Source organism: Dromiciops gliroides, chromosome 3, assembly GCF_019393635.1.
Source record: "Dromiciops gliroides isolate mDroGli1 chromosome 3, mDroGli1.pri, whole genome shotgun sequence".
In the NCBI taxonomy this organism is placed as follows: Eukaryota; Metazoa; Chordata; class Mammalia; order Microbiotheria; family Microbiotheriidae; genus Dromiciops; species Dromiciops gliroides.
Window position 1 is genome coordinate 56735218 of NC_057863.1, and position 19451 is coordinate 56754668.

General features: G+C 37.1%; 1 protein-coding gene across 17 annotated transcripts in view; it reads left to right on the forward strand.

Annotated features, from left to right (window-relative positions):
* TRIP12 (thyroid hormone receptor interactor 12) overlaps window positions 1-19451 on the forward strand; it is a 173910-nt gene that overhangs the window by 88754 nt on the left and 65705 nt on the right. For 15 of the 17 annotated variants that reach the window (XR_006355722.1, XM_043996483.1, XM_043996488.1 and 12 more), the window contains 3 exons: window positions 5333-5438; window positions 12901-13037; window positions 18449-18532. Coding sequence is in view for 16 of the 17 variants with exons in the window: in XM_043996483.1 (XP_043852418.1) it covers window positions 5333-5438; window positions 12901-13037; window positions 18449-18532 (327 nt within the window). In the remaining variant the exon portion in view is untranslated. The remainder of the gene's footprint in view (window positions 1-5332; window positions 5439-12900; window positions 13038-18448; window positions 18533-19451) is intronic. The other 2 variants (XM_043996493.1, XM_043996497.1) reach the window with 1 other exon arrangement.

Genomic DNA, 19451 nt, shown 5'->3' on the forward strand with positions numbered 1-19451 from the left:
CTTCCATGTTTTGCTTGTATTCAGTGATATTACCCATACCTCCCTACTAGTTCATTGATTCTAGGAAAATAACAGAGTATTTCCTTAGGAATAATATTATAAATGGATAGTTTGTTGGATGATAATCTGTGTTACTCAGATCGCTTCATTTTAAGAAAGGTATATTCAGACTTTAGTTTTCAGTTAATCTTTGTTAGTAGTAGTTGAAATATTTACATAAAACACTAAGCAGAAATTTCATTTTGAAGAGAAGGGTGGGAGGCTTCTTAAAGCTAACTTGGTAATGCCAGACAAATCATTAAGAGGGTGATCCAGGTACAAAACCAGGTCCCAGAGGCACAGACATGAAAACAAGCACGTTTTGGGGACCAGCAAGCATATTTTCTTTTTATTTAGGGTTTTGATGGCCCTGGCAGGCCAAGGTATTGGCAAGCTGAAGGAAGAAAGGGAGAAAAGCCACTTGAACTACATAAGGATTCAGTCTAGGACCTCTGCCTCATTAGGACAGTGTCCTAACCCACCAAGGTCACCAACCACTACCGTGCTCTGTGCCAAAGCAGGGTTCTTTCATGGAGGTCTTGGAGGAATTGTAGAATTTAGTTTGGCAGAGAGAGAGAGAGAGAGAGAGAGAGAGAGAGAGGAAGGGTTTTCCAGGTGAGTGGAATAGGAATAGCATGAGAGAAGGCACAGAGAGAACAATAGGCAGGGCACAGGAGGTGCCCAGGAATGAATGACAAAACCTCGGTTAAGTGCTTGCTTTGTGCAAAGCATGAGGCTCAGTAAGTGCTAGGGAAACAATAGGAAAGGCGGACAGGTTCTGCTCTCCAGGTCCCTCATATCCTAAGGAGAAAATGATGGACACCACCTACAGCAAGTTTCAGCTGCATGTCAGGTGGAAAGGCCCTGGGGTACTAGGCTTCCTGTGCACACAGCTGGAGCACGGTGATCCGAGCTGCACAAGAGGCTAAAGAGTCGCATCCTCCGGAAGTTGTTGAGTGCTATCCTAAGATGTCATTCTATTTGGTCAGCTTCTCTGAATCCACATAACTTGCTACAATACCCTTTGTATCATCATCAGAGAATCACCCGAGGAAATTTGTTGAGAATATACTTTTGCTTAGGTTAATAGAGCTTTGCTATCAGTCTGAAAAGAAATGAGATGAATGTCTATGCAATGTAATAGAATCTTAGGTTATTGGAATTGGATCTTAGAAACCTGCTCTCTTATAGGCTCAGGGAGAGTTCTACAGTAAACTTCTAGAGAGAAGTGTTTCTGTATTTGATGGAATACATTTGGCATGAATGAAGTAGTGACTTTGCTAAAGCCTCATAAATTCTTTATGGGCAGAGCTGGGATCAGACTCTAGGATTCTAATGTAACTGAAAGACTTGGTTGACTTTCTGGTTTGTCACTTTGTAAGTTTTCATAATAATGTTGTTGTGATTTTATCTTCCAGTTTTTGTGACTAGGTGTATTTTTTTGTATGTTTAAGGAGAAAAGGGGGAATTTTGGTGAGATGGTTGCCTGAAATTCTCATACTTACTTGAAGGGGTTGAGAATTGTTAGCATCAAATGAGATAATATATGTAGAGTGCTTTTCAGACTTTAAAGTGCTGTATGAGAGCCAGCTATTCTTACTGTCTGGTAGTTTTAGCAATAGCTGGGGGGTTTCTCGTGCTAACTTCCTCCACCCAGGCATATTGGGATACTGACAGGTAGAGTGAATTAAGTGTGTATTATGAACACGACACTGTGCTTAGGTCTCCATGTACAAAAAAAGGCAGAAGTCAGTTCCTGGGGGTCCCCAGCAGGGAAGACTTGAACCCATCTTCTAACATTCTAGGTTACTATCTTTCCCTCCTGGGCCCCTCACCATATCTTCCCCTCCCTCCCCCACACTTGTTTAATAAAATTATTAGGGGACTATTTAAATATTTATTTGCTAACTGGTTGTGTGGACATGGCTATGGCCTTTTAAAATAACTTTTTTTTTTTTTTGGTGTTGTGCCTTCAGAGAAACATTTATAGGTTTGGGGTTAGTTAAACTGGAAAATTGCTAAGTGTTTGCTTACATAATAACATAAAAATGGAATTAGAGTTTGTGACAGTAAATAGGAATTTAGAGGTTAAAATTTTAGGACTGCTTTGCATTTCCCAGTTGCAGTTAGCTACACATGAGTTGAGAAGTTTACAGAAAACTATTAACCAATCTACCCACTGGTTAACATACAGGATGTGTGTGGTAAAATTGGTGTCTGGTTCACTGGAGTATTGTACACGTGTATTTTTTTGTGGCTTTTGGAAAAGCCTGGGGGGGGGGAGGGGGAGTACATTTCTAAACCCCAAATTAAAAAATGTATTTTTGTAAGTAATGTTCCTTAGATGAACACACAACAAAACCAGGTACACCATATCAAGTCACGTCATGGTGGTCCATCACCAGCAATTGTGCTATAAAATGTTCTTATGAATTGGAGGTAGAAAAAGCACAATTCAGGAGACTGAGAATGTATGTGAAAACAATGTAGGGCTTGATATAAACTATATAAAATCATGTGTGTGATATTAACGTCACTAAAGTGTTACTCAAGCATATATACCTTTGTCATCTTTTTCTTCTAGGCAGGGGTATAGTGATCATTTCCTATTGAACTCTCATTTTTCTTCATAGGTTGGGGGATTGGGAACTTCTTTTAGGTCTTTTAAATGTTTTACAATGAATAAGTGAGACTGGAAGCTTAAATTTTTGCTTTTTACTTTTACAAATTTCACAATGTTACACATCAGTTTCTGTTGTTTACTACTGTATATTCATTTTTAGCTATTAGATCAGAAAAACGTGAGCATCATTCTAACTTGGCTGTAATAATGGTGGGAATGTTAGCTTCTCCCCAGTAGAGGATGTTATATGGCTGCAGCAGGTTTATTCACATTCTCTAACCGTTTCCCTCTTGAGAGTAAATAGGATAGGTTAAAATACTTGCTGTGAAGCTTTGAGGGACTGATGCTGGAGCAGTGATAGTTCAGCCAGTCCACATCAGCCATCAGTTTCCTTTGTAGTGCGATCAGGATAACAGCTATAAATCTTTCTTTTTCTGTTCTTTCCTTTGTTCTTCTTTTAATATTATTATCTTAAGTTTAACATTCTACTTAAGGTGTGAGTATATGCAAGTGTAAAAAAAATGGCAAGGAACCTATCACCAGTTTGAATCAGAATTGTGGGGTAGTTCACCCTGTACAATAGAAGTAACTATTTGAACTTTTCTCCTTTTCTTTGTCATGATATGTATGACAGCACCTTAGAACTGAATGGTTACTAGTATTAATGATATTGTTAATATGGATGCTACATAAGCTGCATTATAACTGAAAGCCAAATTACAACTAGGTTCCTTAGAGGATTTAAGAATAATATAGTGGCACTTATGGTGCCTTTTTCTTATGAACTAAAGTATTTTATATTATTCTTCATATTCTTTAGGTAGACACTTGAAATTTTTACAAAAAAAAAATCAGAAAATACCGAGAATACCTTCACATTATAGCCCAGTTATATGGAAAGTAGTTTATTGGTCAATCAATGTTCCCAGCCAAAATGTTCAAATAGCCAGGGGACTCCAAGAGCAAGGTGAAATGTTTTCTGATGTCTGCCAAAGGTTTGTGAGTTCATGGATTCTCCTAGAGTCTATTTGAAAGAGACATTTCAAATCTAAAGTGGCTTGTTATGAACAGTCTTTTCAATAGATGATTATTTGCTATTGGCTTTTTACTGGAATATATGTTCATGACCAAAGAGAAACCAAAAGTTGAGAAACATTTTTAAGCTGTTCTTTCATGTTTCCCTACTTAAATTTTGTTTTCTAGATTTTGTCACCTTGCTGTTTTCTTTGTGTATTCATCTTTTGTGCTAAAGTGGTTCATGGCCTGGCCTGAATGCTTAGATTTTTACAAAAGTATTATTTGGAGAAATAAATTAAAACAAGTCACTAATTCAGGTTAAATATTGCAGGAGGAGAGAGGATAAGAGTCATAGTCTAAATTATAGGATATGTATTTTAAAATATGGTTTTATGACTTGCAAGTATAACTTCAACTCTTTGCCTCTCACTGCCCCAAATGTATGTGTTGGATTAGTAGAACTAGAGACCTTGCCAGTCCTCTATGAAGGCTGGTTATTATTACAAGTGATTGATTTCTGATTACTAGTAGCCTTTTATATATAAGAAATTAAGTAAAATTCTCACTTTGCTTAAATAAGTTAAATAATCCCATCTATAATCTTTTTGCCCTTTTTCCTAAGAACTTTTTTCTGTAGGTAACAAAAAGGGAGAGCTTCAAATTCCAAGGTATAGCTTGCAATTAGTATAGTGACCAATTAGTGTGGTTTTACTGTAATAGTCTTTTTCTTCCATCCCCAAACCTATTTCCAGAATTCATAACAGTCACAAGAATCCCAAATCAGAGTTCATTAACTTTGTTTTTTGTATCTCAGATCTGCTAGGTAGGAGATTTGGAGGTGTGGGGAAGGGAGAGAAAAGAGTAAAGTGAAGTGAGTGCTTCATATATTCTCAAGGAAATTATAGTCTTTATAAGGAAATCAAGCCTGATTGGAAGTGATTTATACATTATATAGTACTAGACTGGACATAGTCAGCTTGCACAATTGGGCAGCCAGGTAGAGGAGAAAATGGCGATCAGGTATGGGAAGCACTAATAGAGTTGGGATTGAAAATAGACCTTGCTGGGATTGGGAGGTTATCGAGGTTAGCAGGGAGCTGTGGGCCTGGTGGAGGAGTAATGGATAATATGAACCTAGATGTAGAGTTGGGAACTAGCTGAGCTCTGTTCTGTAAATAGAGAATGTGCTTGGAAACAGGGCCTGTGATGCCTGAGGACCTTGAACGTTAGCAATGTGGGCACAGCTTTTCAACAGTGTGGTGCTACGAAGTTCCCTTTCTTCCTCAATGCTTTCATTCTTTTTTCGGGGGTGGGGTGGGAGGGGGGACTTTAAACATATGTTTTCTTTCCCCCCCAATTACATATAAAGGCAGTTTTAAACTTCATGTTTTAAAATTTGGGGGTTCAAAATTTTCTTCTTCCTTCTCTCATGTCTTTCCTCCCTGAGATGATAAGCAATTTTATATAGCTTATACATGTGTAATCATGCAAAAAATTTTCATTTTAGTCATGTGAACAAAGACAGAACCAAAGGGAGGGGGGCACACACAGAAAAGGTGAAAAACAGTATGCTTTTCTCTGCATTCAGACTACTAAGGCTTTATAAACTTCTTAACCATTTTTGCTCCTAAAACTTTTTAAAAATATCTATAGGTTTGAGAAAATCTACCAAGAAGCGCAGTGAGTCACCACCTGCTGAGCTCCCCAGTTTGCGGCGGAGCACACGCCAAAAGACCACGGGCTCCTGTGCTAGTACCAGGTAATTGCCACTGTTTTTTCTGTTGAGGGTTCTTTCTCTACTCTCATTACACCATCCCTCTCCCAAGGCCCATCAGCATCTTAGAGCTGTAGACAGTTAACCTGGGGCACTCAGACAGAATGAATACTTAACTGTCAGAGCTTGATTTGGATATTGGGTTTTCTTCTAATTTCTGTTTCACAGTTTGTGATTTTTAACTTACTGGTTCATCACCCTCATTTTCACTTACCTTTTTTCTCTTTCCCCTATTCTCTTCATTGTCCCTATTACATTCTTTCTGTCACTGTGGTTTAGTCAGCTGGTCCACACATTGAGGCTTAAGCTGTTAAGTGTGTTGAAGAGTAACATTTTTTTCCCCTTTTTTAAGAATCAGAAATAAATCTTTTTAAAAATAAAATTTTATTAACATCCACCAATAAAGCATATCATTTTCTCTGAGCACATTTTTAGCTAAATATCTGAAACATCTTTCTTCAGCACAGTTTTTACTTAGGCTTAAAAGCTTCTTGAGCCTTCTGTTCCCAGCTTTCCACTTCAGGGATTATTCAATTTAATGACCAATAACTGCTGCTTATTTTTCGCTTCCTTGGCACCTATAGTTTATTTAGTCTACCTAAATTGTTCAGCTTAATTAAATGAAAAACATTAGTTTACCATCCTTCCCACAAAACCTAGTTCTTTCCCTTTAAGATAGCTTAGAGAACAGAAAGACAAAAATTACTTGTTTTCATGTTGAGAAAATAGACCTTGATATTGCCTAAGAGGTTAAAAGTATCTTAAATTCTTCCTTTTCCTTTTCCCCATCAGGAGGTACTTATCTCTTATTTTTGTGTTTGTTTTTTGTTTGTTTTGTTTTGTGGGGCAATGAGGGTTAAGTGACTAGCCCAGGGTCATACAGCTAGTAAGTGTTAAGTGTCTGAGGCTGGATTTGAACTCAGGTCCTCTTGAGTCCAGGGCCAGCGCTTTATCCAATGCGCCACCTAGGTGCCCCTATCTCTCTGTTTTTTGGGGGGGGGGCGGGGTCCTCCTGAATCCAGGGCCAGCGGTTTAACCACCGCACCATCTAGCTGCCCCCTATCTCTTATTTTTAAAGTTCATTTTTACCAGTTAGCTTTTGATTCAGACTCAGTCTATTGGCATACAGTAACTATAGTTAATTACTATGCTAAAGTTTGTGACTTTTATTGAATGCCTTTTATTATGACATTTACTCAAATTACGAACTATTTTCTGAAAAGATCTGTTCTTTATGAATGAAATTTCAGTATTTAAAGAATTCATGAGTTCTTCAGAGGAGTGGGCAGCAAGGTGGTGGTACTGGAAAGGAAGAAGGGCAACCTCTGAGTGCCTTAGGAGTTGGTCTTTACGGGTTGCTGTACTTGAAACATTAGGACTCTGGACAGCCTTTCATACCTTAACTAAGCCGATTCTTCGATATCGGACTTGTGCCAATATTCGAAGCATTTCTAGCAGATGTGGACTTGTGAGTGTTTACAGTATTCCATTAATGTAGCCTTTCAGAACCCAGGGTCATCTCTACACATTAGTGTAATAAGACTTAGGTTGCAAAGAATATCTTAAAACAACATTTTAATGGATTAGATGTTTTTAGAAAGTCCCCAACAAATTCTTTATAGCTGTGATAGCAATTGTAACCAGTATGCAAAGTGATTTAATCCAGTGTGCAAATTCATAACTCCAAATGAAAGATTGACAGATTGGATTGTAGGCTGTCTTACCTTCCAAAATCATGTCAAGTGAGTAAATAAATAGACCCAAAGAAGACTAGCACTGCTGACATTCTTCGAAGACTGAGAATACTGGATCAGCAAATTCACTTTTAGCATCTAAAGCACTGATTAGTGTTCCTGGTGGGTAGTAGTTTTACAATTAGGAAGCAAAGTCACACAACAGAAAGTTGTGGAGACTCAGAAAATTAATAGCCTTGAGTGATTGTTATGCAGAATGGTAAGGCTTCTTCTATTATGCCCATAGGACACCCCCCTCTTCTAAAAGCTAAGTATTCCTTTCCTCTGCTACCACAAGAGTATCTTTGCAACTTTTTGAAGAGTTACTATATGCATGATGTAGTGGAAAGAGCACAGAGCTTAGTGCTGGGAGACTTTTAAATCCTAGCTTTAAATTATTATTTGTTACCATGAGTAGGTCCCTTCAGTACAGATAACTTCAGTTATTTGTAAAATGCAGGTTGTGCTATTTAAGTCATGGTGGTGATGACAAGAGCTCTTTGTAGGCTCCCTTATTCTTTGCTTTTGGCTCTTCTGCCCAGTCAAACCCAGTGGCCCCAATGAAGAGGGTCCAGCCCCTAAAGCATTTCATAAGTGGTAAAAGAGGGCACTTTCCCACCGCTACAATTGTCTTTCTCAGTGTGTACTCTACCAAGGGCTCCCCCCGTCCCCGACCCAGGAACGACAAAGGAAATAGGAAATAACAGTCCACCAATACTAAAAACAGTGTTGAGGCAGAAATAACGAGATTTGGTTCTAGGGAAGATGGGGACATTTTTATTTTCCCGTATCTTAATATTCTGATCACTGGAGAAAGGACCGACATTTCTGGCTGCCTTTTTTTGGGGGGGGGGTGAGTGGGGCAATGAGGGTTAAGTGACTTGCCCAGGGTCACACAGCTAGTAAGTATCAAATGTCTGAGGCCAGATTTGAACTCAGGTCCTCCTGAATCCAGGGCTGGTGCTTTATTATCCACTGCCACCTAGCTACCCCCGATCTAGTTGTCCCCTCTGGCTGCTTTCTACTCTGAAAGGGCTGACTGTCCACAGAGGAACTTTTATGGCCCAGTGTAGCCTGTCTTCCATAGAGTAAAAAAGTCCTGGATGATTGATCACGTTACCTGTCCCCATGCTCCTGACCTATGATTATAAATAGATGCTCAGTATCCTGTTTTGTTAGGATTATGTCATTGAGTGTTATAGACTGAGATTCTTGTCTTTCTTTTCTCTTCCTCTCTGCTGCTACTGGTACTGCTCTGTGGTTCTAGAAAAGCATTAAACATGCATTTGATGTGGGCTGTTTTCACCCAGCCGCGGCTCTGGAAAGGCTGGATCCTTACTCTGCCCAGCAGGGCCCTCCTCAGAAATCAGAAATGGCCCTGGGACTTCCTCTCCATCCTATGCGATGAGTACAGAGGAGTTAGGGGGAGCTGTGGACTTGGGAAAACTATCCACTCCCCAGAATTGCTGCATTTGGACTGGCACCCACATTTTCTTATGTTCCCATCACCTTCGTGATTGATTACATATTCTCAATTAAATTTCCCAATACATCCTTAATAATAAGACTCATTATGTGTATGCAAATAATCTTTGACTTAGTTCAGTCATGATTGTCTACAATGTCAAACTAAGGAGCATAATAGATTGATTGCCAAACCAATATCCCTTAAAAAGTTACTTACAGGGGGCAGCTAGGTTGCATAGTGGATAGAGCACCGGCCCTGGAGTCAGGAGTACCTGAGTTCAAATCCGGCCTCAGACACTTAACACTTACTAGCTGTGTGACCCTGGGCAAGTCACTTAACCCCAATTGCCTCACTAAAAAAACAAAACAAAACAAAAAGTTACTTACAAATATAGTATTATAGATACAATAGGTGCTAAAAGATGAGCAGCGACACTATTTGCTGTTCCTGGGTCACTGAGGGTATGAGGTGGGATGGGAGGTGTTCTCAGCCCTAGACATGTAGTGGAATTAGTTTGTAAAGGTTTATCAATAGATTCATTATCATGTTATTCTATTCACAAAGGTAAAGTGACTTTAGCTAAGCCCAGGTCAGGTAAACTTCAAACTATAGAGGAGCTGAGGCTTGTTCTGTTGACTTTGACCCCTAACCTTCAGTAAAGTAAACAACAAGAGAGGGCTCACAAGCCCTGGGTTCAAGTCCTTCCTCTGACTCCTACTAACCTACTCTGGACAGTCACTTAACCTTTGAGAAAACCTTCAAAAAGACCACAGACAAATCTCTGTAAGTTGCTAATTTGCATTGGTAGAAGTTTCCACCTTGGGAGTCTCAGCTGAAATGAAATCATAACTCTGCCCCCACTGAAAGAATTAAACAAATAAATAGAAACAATGGGGGAGCAGGCAGCTCATTATATCCATTACCTCACTGTTGCTTCCTTCTCATTCTTTGTTTTTTAGACTAGGTCACTTTGGGAAGTATAGTATCAGCCATGCTTCTCTATCCCATTACCTCTGATGTCTAGTTTAGTATATCCCTTGCTTTTACCTAGTCCTTGTGTTAACGGTAATGAAATATCCCTTACACCGTATTCATTCAGTCATGTTGAATATTTGTTGAAATGGATTTGCTAAGAAATTAAAAAAGAATCTATATTTTAAACTCCTCAACATACGAAAGTAACCCCTGGAAGCATCAGTTTACTAAATTCATTGGCATATTAATCTTCATTTTGGGGTTAGTAGCATCTTTAACCTTATTTAAATTTATATATCTATATGAAAGTAATAAAGCTATGTATAGTTTTTAAATTATATAGTTGACATCTGTGTAATTCATTCACATTAATGAACAAAGCAATGCTTCTTCCTAAAAGAACATTGTGGTAGACTGTCTTTTAAATACATAGTTGGTATCTTATGAATATGAGAGTGGGAAAATGGGCCTTTGTATCTTTTAGGGTGATTGATTGGTATTTATGTATAATCTTCCTCGGAGGATTAAACTCTTAAAATAAGGCAAACATTTAGTTACCTATATAAACATAATTCTTAGAAGATGAACATTCATCTTTTTCTTAGTTAGCTTTATCTAAATAATTGACTAGTTTCTTAATCCTTTTTATCTTTACAACATAAGTAAATTTATTTGATAGGAATTTTCAAGTGCTGGGTAAAATTTTGCATACTCTGAAATTTAGAAAGAACTTAACTGCGTTTAAAAATATTTCAAATTACGTATCTAAGCTACCTTATTTACACTGAATTACATATTTATTTAGAGCTTATGCTTTATATAAGCCACCTTTTATAAGTACACCTAAAATTTTTTGTTTCGTTAAATATTTCCCAATTTGAGTTTAAGATTTTTAACATTAAGAACAGTTTTTGAGTTTCAAATTATCTCCCACCCTTCCTTGCCTCCTCCGTCCCTTGAGAAGACAATGAATGTGTCAGTTATACATGTAAAGTCATGCAAAATGTAGTTCATTAGCCATGTTACAAAAGAGAACACACAATAGCAAGAAAAATAAAGTGAAAAAAGCATGCTTTAATCTCCTCTCAGAATTCATCAGTTCTTGCTCTGGAAGGGGAGAACATTCTGTATCATGAGTCCCATGGAAAATTGTCTTGTATTCCTTGTCTTGATCATAGTAGCCAAGTTTTTCATAATTGAGCATCATTGCAATGTTGCTGTTATAGATCATATTATTCATTTTCTTCTTTCATCAAATGTTTTTCATCAAAATGTTATTTTGGAAATATGTGTAGGAGCTAGTGAGTCATGCTCTAATAATTCTTTAAATGATAAATAATTTAAATCCTTTAAATAATAATCCTTTAAATCTTTTAAACTTGGAATTTCTCTTCCATTGGAGATATTTAAACACATTTCTGTCTTGGAAGTCAGTAACAGCTCATAATAAAAAAAAAAACAAAACCAAAAACAAGTACATGCTACCCTTTAAATTCTGACCAATAACAAGGAGATAATCAACTTGATGTTTTAATTTTTTTTAAAAAAAGATCAATGTCTTGTTTTATCATTAATCTGAGAATGTCTCTTCTAGTCAGCAAACTGTGCTTTTTTTCTCTCTCTTAAAACTTCCTCCAAGTTAGTAACTTTCTAATGAACATATGCTGTGCTTTTGGGTGTGTGGTTTCTTCAAAAAAGACTGAGAAATGGGTTTTTGGGGGTTTATTATTTTTTTTAAAGCAATAAACATTTTTATTTATAGTTTGGGTTTCAATTTTTATCCCTCTTGTCCTCCCCCTCCCCCCCCCTGAGGCAGCAAACAATCAGATATAGGTTATATATGTATGATTATGTAAAACATTATCATATTAGTCATTTTTTTTTGTTTTTGGTTAGGCAGTGAGGGTTAAGTGACTTGCCCAAGGTCACATAGCTAGTAAGTGTTAAGTGTCTGAGGCTGGATTTGAACTCAGGTCCTCCCAACTCCAGGGCCGGTGCTCTATCCACTGCGCCACCTAGCTGCCCATATTAGTCATTTTGTACAAGAAAACTTGAATTAAAAAAAAGAAAGTGAAAAATAGCATGCTTCAGTCTATATCAGTTCTTTCTTAGAAAATGGATAGTATGTTCCATCGATAGTCCTTTGGGATTGTCTTGGATCATTGTATTGTTGAGAACAGTTAAGTCTTTTACAGTTCTTCATCACACAGTATTGCTGTCTCTGTGTACAGTTTTCTTTTGGTTCTGCTCTTTTAACTACACATCAGTTCATACAAATCTTTCCAGGCCTTTCCAAAGTCATCCTGCTTGTCATTTCTTCTAGCACAATAATATTCCATCACCATCATATACCACAGCTTGTTCAGTCATTCCCCAGTTGATGGGCATTCCTTTGATTTCCAATTCTTAGCCACCACAAAGAGCTGCTATAAGTATTTTTGTACAAATAGGTCTTTTTCTCTTTTTGGGGATGTCTTTGGGGTGTAAACCTAGCAGTGGCATTGCTGGATCAAAGGGCATACACAGTTCTGTAGCCCTGTGGTTTATTTTCGGCCTGGTCTGTAAGGGCTTTGGTTGTTCCTTTGAATGGCACAAAAGCCTGTCCACAGTGAATTTAGAAAAATAGACCTTCTAAAAGTCTACAACCTGAAAAAATTGGGACATTTTAAAGTCTAACCTCAGCAAAAGAAAAGTTCATTTAGGAATCTTTCCGTTTACTGGACTATGGATAAAAATGGCCTTAGCATGAACATCACTATGCCAAGAATCTCTGTGGTTCTGTGGTTTTCTAGAACCATTTGCTTAACTTGTAATAAGAAAAAAAGAAAACAAGCAAGTGGGGAGAACGACTTTTATGCAGTGTTAAAGAATTATTTTATATAATGTTGACTTTTTTGTGATTGGATCTAATTGATTTAACCTTATGGGTCCAAAAACGAGTGTGCCTATTAAATAATCCCTAGCTTAAAGCAAAAAAAGAACAATTCATCTTTAATGTAAAGAACCTTTGATTTGCTGTCAAGCCCTAAGTTCAGTTTCAGGGTTTAGCTGCATGTTTCTATGATCTTAGATAAATGACCTAATTTTCCTGGCCTTCAGCTTTCTTATATGGACTAGATGACCTCTAAAATAGCTTCCAACTTCAATTACTTTGGCCTTCCCATTTTTTATTGTTGGGAGTTTTGTGCTATATTTGCTAGAACACAGTTCTTCTTTCTTGATTGCTTTGCTTAACTGGTAATAGTGCATATGGCGGCGTTTGTCCCTTTAGTCGGCGAGGCTCTGGCCTGGGCAAAAGAGGAGCGGCTGAAGCTCGCCGACAGGAGAAGATGGCAGACCCTGACAGCAACCAGGATGGAGTTAACTCATCAGCTGCTCGGACAGATGAACCTCCACAAGGAGCCGCAGGTAGGCATGATGGCTGTGGACCTGCATCGTTTCTGCCATGCCACACAAAACACAGGGTAGAGATGGGTAGGCAATTAAGGAGAATAGTTCAGGTTATCTGTTTTCTGTCTTTTTAGCATTAAAATCTGATCATGTGCCATTAAAAATTGTTTAAGTGTGTCTTAATTATATGCAAATATTAGTTTGGGTTAAAAGATGTGGTGGGAAGACTTGCCATCTAACACTTAGGAATTTAATTCCAAAGTAAGAACATAGTAATTATATATGTAAATTAGTGAAACTGCTGAGTTGTGATAGGGTGTGTTTTCTTTTCTTTTTTTCTTTTGTTTTGTTTTGTTTGTTTGTTTTGTTTTGTTTTGGCGGGGAGGAGGAGTGTTCAGTGTGTACGTATTTACATGAAGCTTTTTTCTCAGGGTACTACTATATTATAAATTAATAAAATTAAATTAAAATTTTAATTTAATTTTCCCATTTCTAGATTTCAAAGTACATTGTATTAATTATGAAATCAATACCATTGTTATTCTTTTTTCATTAGCCTTTAGAATTAATGCAGTAGGGAACAATGACTCAAATCTTTGATTCCTGGTAGACTTTGAGAATTTATTTTGTGTAAAACGTGTCACTTGATACTAGCAGTATGCACCGGTAACTTTAGATCTAGGAATTAACAAAAAGGAGTCAATAATAAGGGTGCATTTTCATTTTTTTATAGACATTTATCTACGGCACTACAATCTAGCCTTGATCCTGTTTGTGTAGCACTGACAGATTTTGCATTGTGATGTGAGCAACATTTTTTTTTTTGCTAAGTATTTTCTCTCAAATGTTGGTGTCCTTAAATTTTCCCTACAGTAATTGACTCCTAGCATATTCTTTATTTTCTACAAAGCTGTGTCTATCCCCAAACTTATACTTCATAGCCTTTTGAATATAAACTCAATTTCTGTTATACTTTTGTTGATGTGGGCTTATGTTGGGGTCTCAATTTTTTGATAGCGAAAGTAGACAGATCTCATCATTTGTTCCTGAATGCTTTTTTCTAATTTTTAATAACTTTAAAAAAAATCAGTGTATATTTTATAATGATACCTTTACTACCAAGTTATCTGTTAGAGTTGTTTTTTACACATATTCCATCCATCCCAACATAATGGAGGCCTAGTTCAGTCTTTTCAAGTTTCAAGCCTGAAGATGGAAGCAAGAGGATCCTTACAGAAAGCCACTTGATCTTAATCAAATTCTAAGTCTCTATTAAAATACACTCTTCTGTGTTTTTTTTTTTGATATTTTGGAAGCCAAATCATGTCCCCTTAAATATGACATAGTTTTTTAGGTTGGTATTAGCCATGTTCTTCTTCTTCTTCTTTTTTTTATTTTTTTTTGGTAAGGCAATTGGGGTTAAGTGACGTCCCCAGTGTCACATAGCTAGTAAGTGTCAAGGGTCTGAGGCTGGATTTGAACTCAGGTCCTCCTGAATCCAGGCCTGGTGCTCTATCCACTGAGCCACCTAGCTGCCCCAGCCATATTCTTCTACAGGAGGTTCTACTGTTTTTGGTAAAGTACTAAATAAATACTTTTCCAATGACTACATTTATTGTTAAGTAGTGAAAGATGAATTTTAAAAATATTGTTATTCATAGATAATGGATGAATCCATGGATGATTATTGTTGAGTGAGTATAGCCTTATTTGATTTATAATGGAGAATATTAGAAATGCTTCCCCCATAACTTTGCTAATATTGGGAAAGGTGGACAAGTTATCAAGTATCTGTGCCTTAGTTTACCTAATTTGTCAAATGGGTGATATATTTGGTCTTTGCTAGTGTGATAATAAAAGTGGCAGTCTATATTTTGTACCAGACCTCTTAACATTTTTAACATTTATTTTGAAAAATCTGTAATGATCCTTTAGATTTTTCTGTGTAAAAACTTTGCCCCTCACTCCCTTTAACAGCTAATTTCTCCACCTTGCTTTGTTCTGTTACTATGCTATAGTTGAAAAGATGGTTCTCATTCCCCCTTTCTAGCCTTTAAGTACTCTGTGTCTTCATGGTCCTTAAAATGATTTAAACTTATTTGGTAAATGTGGTGGGTCCATACCATACCATCCAAATGTGAATATTTGGAGTTCTTACTGCTTTTTTACGTTTAGCCACAAACTAGAGAACTCTCTGGGTCTTTTCTTGTTCAGTGTCTATTATTGGGTTGCCATGAAATTATATGGTCAACCTTGAACAAAAATTTGAGGGATTTCAAAACTCCTGCTCTAAGAATTTGTCAGATTGAGGTTAAGCTGAGTCTTTCTTTCCTTTCTATATTTCTTTGATATGGCCCATGTTTGATTTGTGAGAGTTCTTTTTTCCCCGCCCCGACCTAGGCCACAACTAGGACGCATTCATAGTGCCTCCAGAGTCTCTAATAGCTTCTTGGGGGGGGGGGGATCGGGTCCCTCTAGACATTAGAACTATACTGAGGTATCCAGGGTATGAGTTCAGTAAACTCATTACTCTTACGCCAAATCATCAAATGAAAAAACAAAAACAGAATCAAAACCAAGAATAGTAGGAAATTTGCAATGTTTTGTGTCTGTTAAAGGGACACACTCACAACATACATATATTTGTGTATATACCTATGAATGTATATGTATAAACATGTGTATGCATACCTACACACGTGCATTTGTGTGTGTGTATCTTGTATTGTTTTTGTAGTTATGGCAAGAGAAAAAAAGTGAATGGAGATTTAGCACTTCCAATTTTCTGTAGTTGCATTCTTCCCGATGTGTGGCCAAAGGTCAAGAAATATTTATTATTTATTATCTGTCTTGTTTTTCCCTATCTTTTCTAATAGTCCTCATAGTAAGTCATGGTTCTCATGTCCACATCAAGTCATAAAGTACTAGTGTTTATCACAGCTACTGGTTCCCATGCCACAATTTCATTTATACCCTACATAGCTAAGTTCTATAATCTCAGTGAATTCTAGCTGTCATGAATTTGTTGTACTGACATGAACCTTTTTTTGAGAACACTATTTTATATGTGCCTCACAAAAGTAAGCTGTTAAAGGATGAAAACTTTGTTCTTCAGGTTTCATGTAACAAATTTTAATATTTTATTGTGCATTTGTTCTTATGCCTTTTGAGAATTTATTAATATTGTCTTCATATGATGCCACCAAAATGTTCACTATAGGCAGGGAGAGCAGAATGAGTAAAGGATGTACAGAGAGCTCAACAGAACTTTGATATTTTATCACCAAGGAAATAATAATAATAATAATAATAATAATTATTATTATTATTATTATTATTGGGGGGCAGGTCAATGAGGGTTAAGTGACTTGCCCAGGGTCACAGAGGAAACCTTCTGCACTCACACCTGGATACTGCCTCATGACTCTTCTCCCTCTAGTCTCTTATCTCAGAATGGGAAAGGAGGCAGCAATATCATCTTCTCCTTTCCTCCTGGTATAAACACTTCATTTTCAATCCACATAGGCAAGTTTGCAAAGGGACATGTTCTCTCCCCAACTGCTGACCTATCATAAGTATAAAGGATGTATACACATGGATCAGTAGCTGCAGAGAAAAGACTTTGTCATATCTTTACCCAAAGGTAGATCCTTTGACAAAGAAGGCACATTGACTTTATTCATAGGCTCTTAAAATTGTGGAATTGGGTAAATCTCCATTCATCTAGTCATAACCTCCACTCACAGCATGACTTCTCTGGTGTTTTGGATTTTAAAATACTGGTATACTCCTTCATTACAATATAGTTTACATTGATCTCTGATCCAGTTGAAACATTCTTGTAAGTATTATAAAAAGTGCTGCCTTTGCCTTCTTGGTAGGGGGTGGGGTGGTTCAGTGTGGAAGCTCCCTTCATTGGGGCAGATTGTTGACAACTCCATTGTAACTTGTAGTCTTAGAAAATTGTGTTGGGCACTCAGGTTAGAGGTTAAATGACTTTTCTCTCAGTTCTTGATCCAGGTCATTTATCCATTGTATACCTCTCCCCTATGAAATATTCCATTAATACATTTAATTTTCTATAATCATTAATATTGATGATCATATATTAAGAGTCAAAGGATCCATAAACTGAGTTTTTGAGGAGTGTTAAATGGTAGGTGCGCGCACACTTATGGTAACATTCTAGTCCAGGCATGTTGGTTAAGAATTCATATTACCAGTTGTAAGTGGCCTTTCTTTATGTGCTTTGTACATAAAGGTTTCATTTTCTTGGCTGAAGTGAGATTCCACTTAAGTCATTTCATATTCTTGCATTAACATTTAAATCTAAAGCATAGCGTAAATTTTTACAAAATAGGCAATCTTTAATCCTGATAAAATGAAATCTTTGATTTTGTGTTAAGAAAACATGAAAATAATTAGGATCTTTTGAGAGTTTGGTGTTCCCATATTTTGTCTTTAAAAAAATTCACTATTTACATTTTATGTACTTTTCTTTTTGAAAAGAATAGTAGCAATATTCTTCCTAGTAGCTAGCTACACATGCTAATTTTAGAACTAAGTTTGAAAGCAGTTCAGGTATGTGGCTTCAGATGTGCTAGATGATATGTGATCTGAGGTAGGCCAGGTGCAAAGGGCTGGATTTTATTTTCAAGCAGAGGATGTGAGGAAATGTCAGCCACTAGTTCTACAAGTCTAGGTCCCCTCCTGCTATGTTTCATAATAAATTTGAACCTTTATTGGGTGCGATGCTGAATCGGTTGCCAGACTGGCATTTGTTGTCTTAGGATTTTCCTGAGTTGATGAGCTATTGTGTTTGTTTAAGCATCGAGGTGGACGTTTGTTATTTCCAAATTGTGCTTTAGTAGTTTAAAGGTGGTAGTAATATATGTATCAGTACCTTCGTCCTGAAGATGCAATCTTCTCATAATCTGGAAATAGAGAAACCATTTTGTCTACCAGGACTAGAGTCCAGGAATTGTGATGAACAAAGACTTCCTAGAAGGCCCATCACTTTGGAGGAGCATTTCCCCAAAAATATCAATTTCTGGTGCTACTGTTCCTGAATGCTGCCTTGGAAGGTCGGTCCTCTGATTTAACGTCATCCCAGTCTTATCAGTCTTGCCTGAGTTGAGTCTGAACAGTCGAATCCAGGACAAGATTTCATTCAGGAACAGTTTCAGAGAGACCAGCTCTGGGCCAGCTGAGAGGGACTCATGGATGACCTGCAAAGGCTGCGCTCTGGTGCTCACGCTGTAGAACACACACTCCGACGTCTGACTCTTCCTTTGAACCCCAGAGGATACGGTGCTCAGCTTTGAGGGCAGAGATCCTTTGTGATCTGTTAAAACTTTTTTTTAAAGAAGCCAATCATACGGTGATTAAGTAATCCTCCCCCCTCCCCTTTTTTTTTTTCTTCTTTCCAGCTTCTAGTTCTGTTGCTGGGGCTGTAGGCATGACCACCTCTGGTGAGAGTGAGTCAGATGATTCAGAGATGGGAAGACTGCAAGGTAAAAACAAGACAGTTATTGGGCTTACAAGAAACTACTGGTAAATCCACAAACCGTTGGTTCTGGTTCTAACTTTTGGTTCCTGAAATTCATTCAGACAGCTTCATTTGTTATGCACTTTTATCGTCTGAACATGTTTCTTCTAACTATGTCTACACTTCGGAGAAATGGGGCCTTCTCTGTAGAGACTTGAGGATTTTGCAGTATAAGAAGAAACAGCTGCCTCTATTATTTCTAGTGTGGAACTAGGAAAGTATTGTTAGTGAAGGTCTTGCATAGTTTGGCATTTACATTGCTCATGGAAAAATACAGGATTCTTTGGCTGATTTGTTTATTTTTTTGGTGGTGGTGGTGGTAGTTTATTTACTATGTGCTTTATTTTAGTCTTTCAATTTTGTATATATAGGAATCAGTCTGATGATATATACTATTATTAGAAAATAATTTCCCTTACTGGGACAAGTCTAAATAGTTGTATTCTTTTATGACTTATTTTTAAAAGGGAGAAAAAAATGTCAAAGCAATTAAGTTAACTTACAATGTTAAACTCATGTGCCAATATCATGGTAATATAAGTATGATAATGTATGTACATATTTAGATGTTGTTTTATTCCTTTTCTAGTTGCTCACTACAGCATTTTTGTACTGTTTTTAAACGAAGTAAAGAATCAAGGAAAGAGTTTAATATGCTAAATCAATTTTCATAGTATGTTCATTCTTTTCTGAAATCTGCTCTGGCCGTCATTTTAATAGAACATATCTAGAGCTACAGGTGCCTTTTTATAAAAAAGTGTTTTTAATTCTTTAAGCCTGTTTGACAGAAGAGATTTGTTCTAAACATAGGCTCTTTGAACCAGAAAAACAAGCTTTTCAGAGGAGTTCTAGCAGCTCTCCAATCCTAATCTCACAAGAAACAT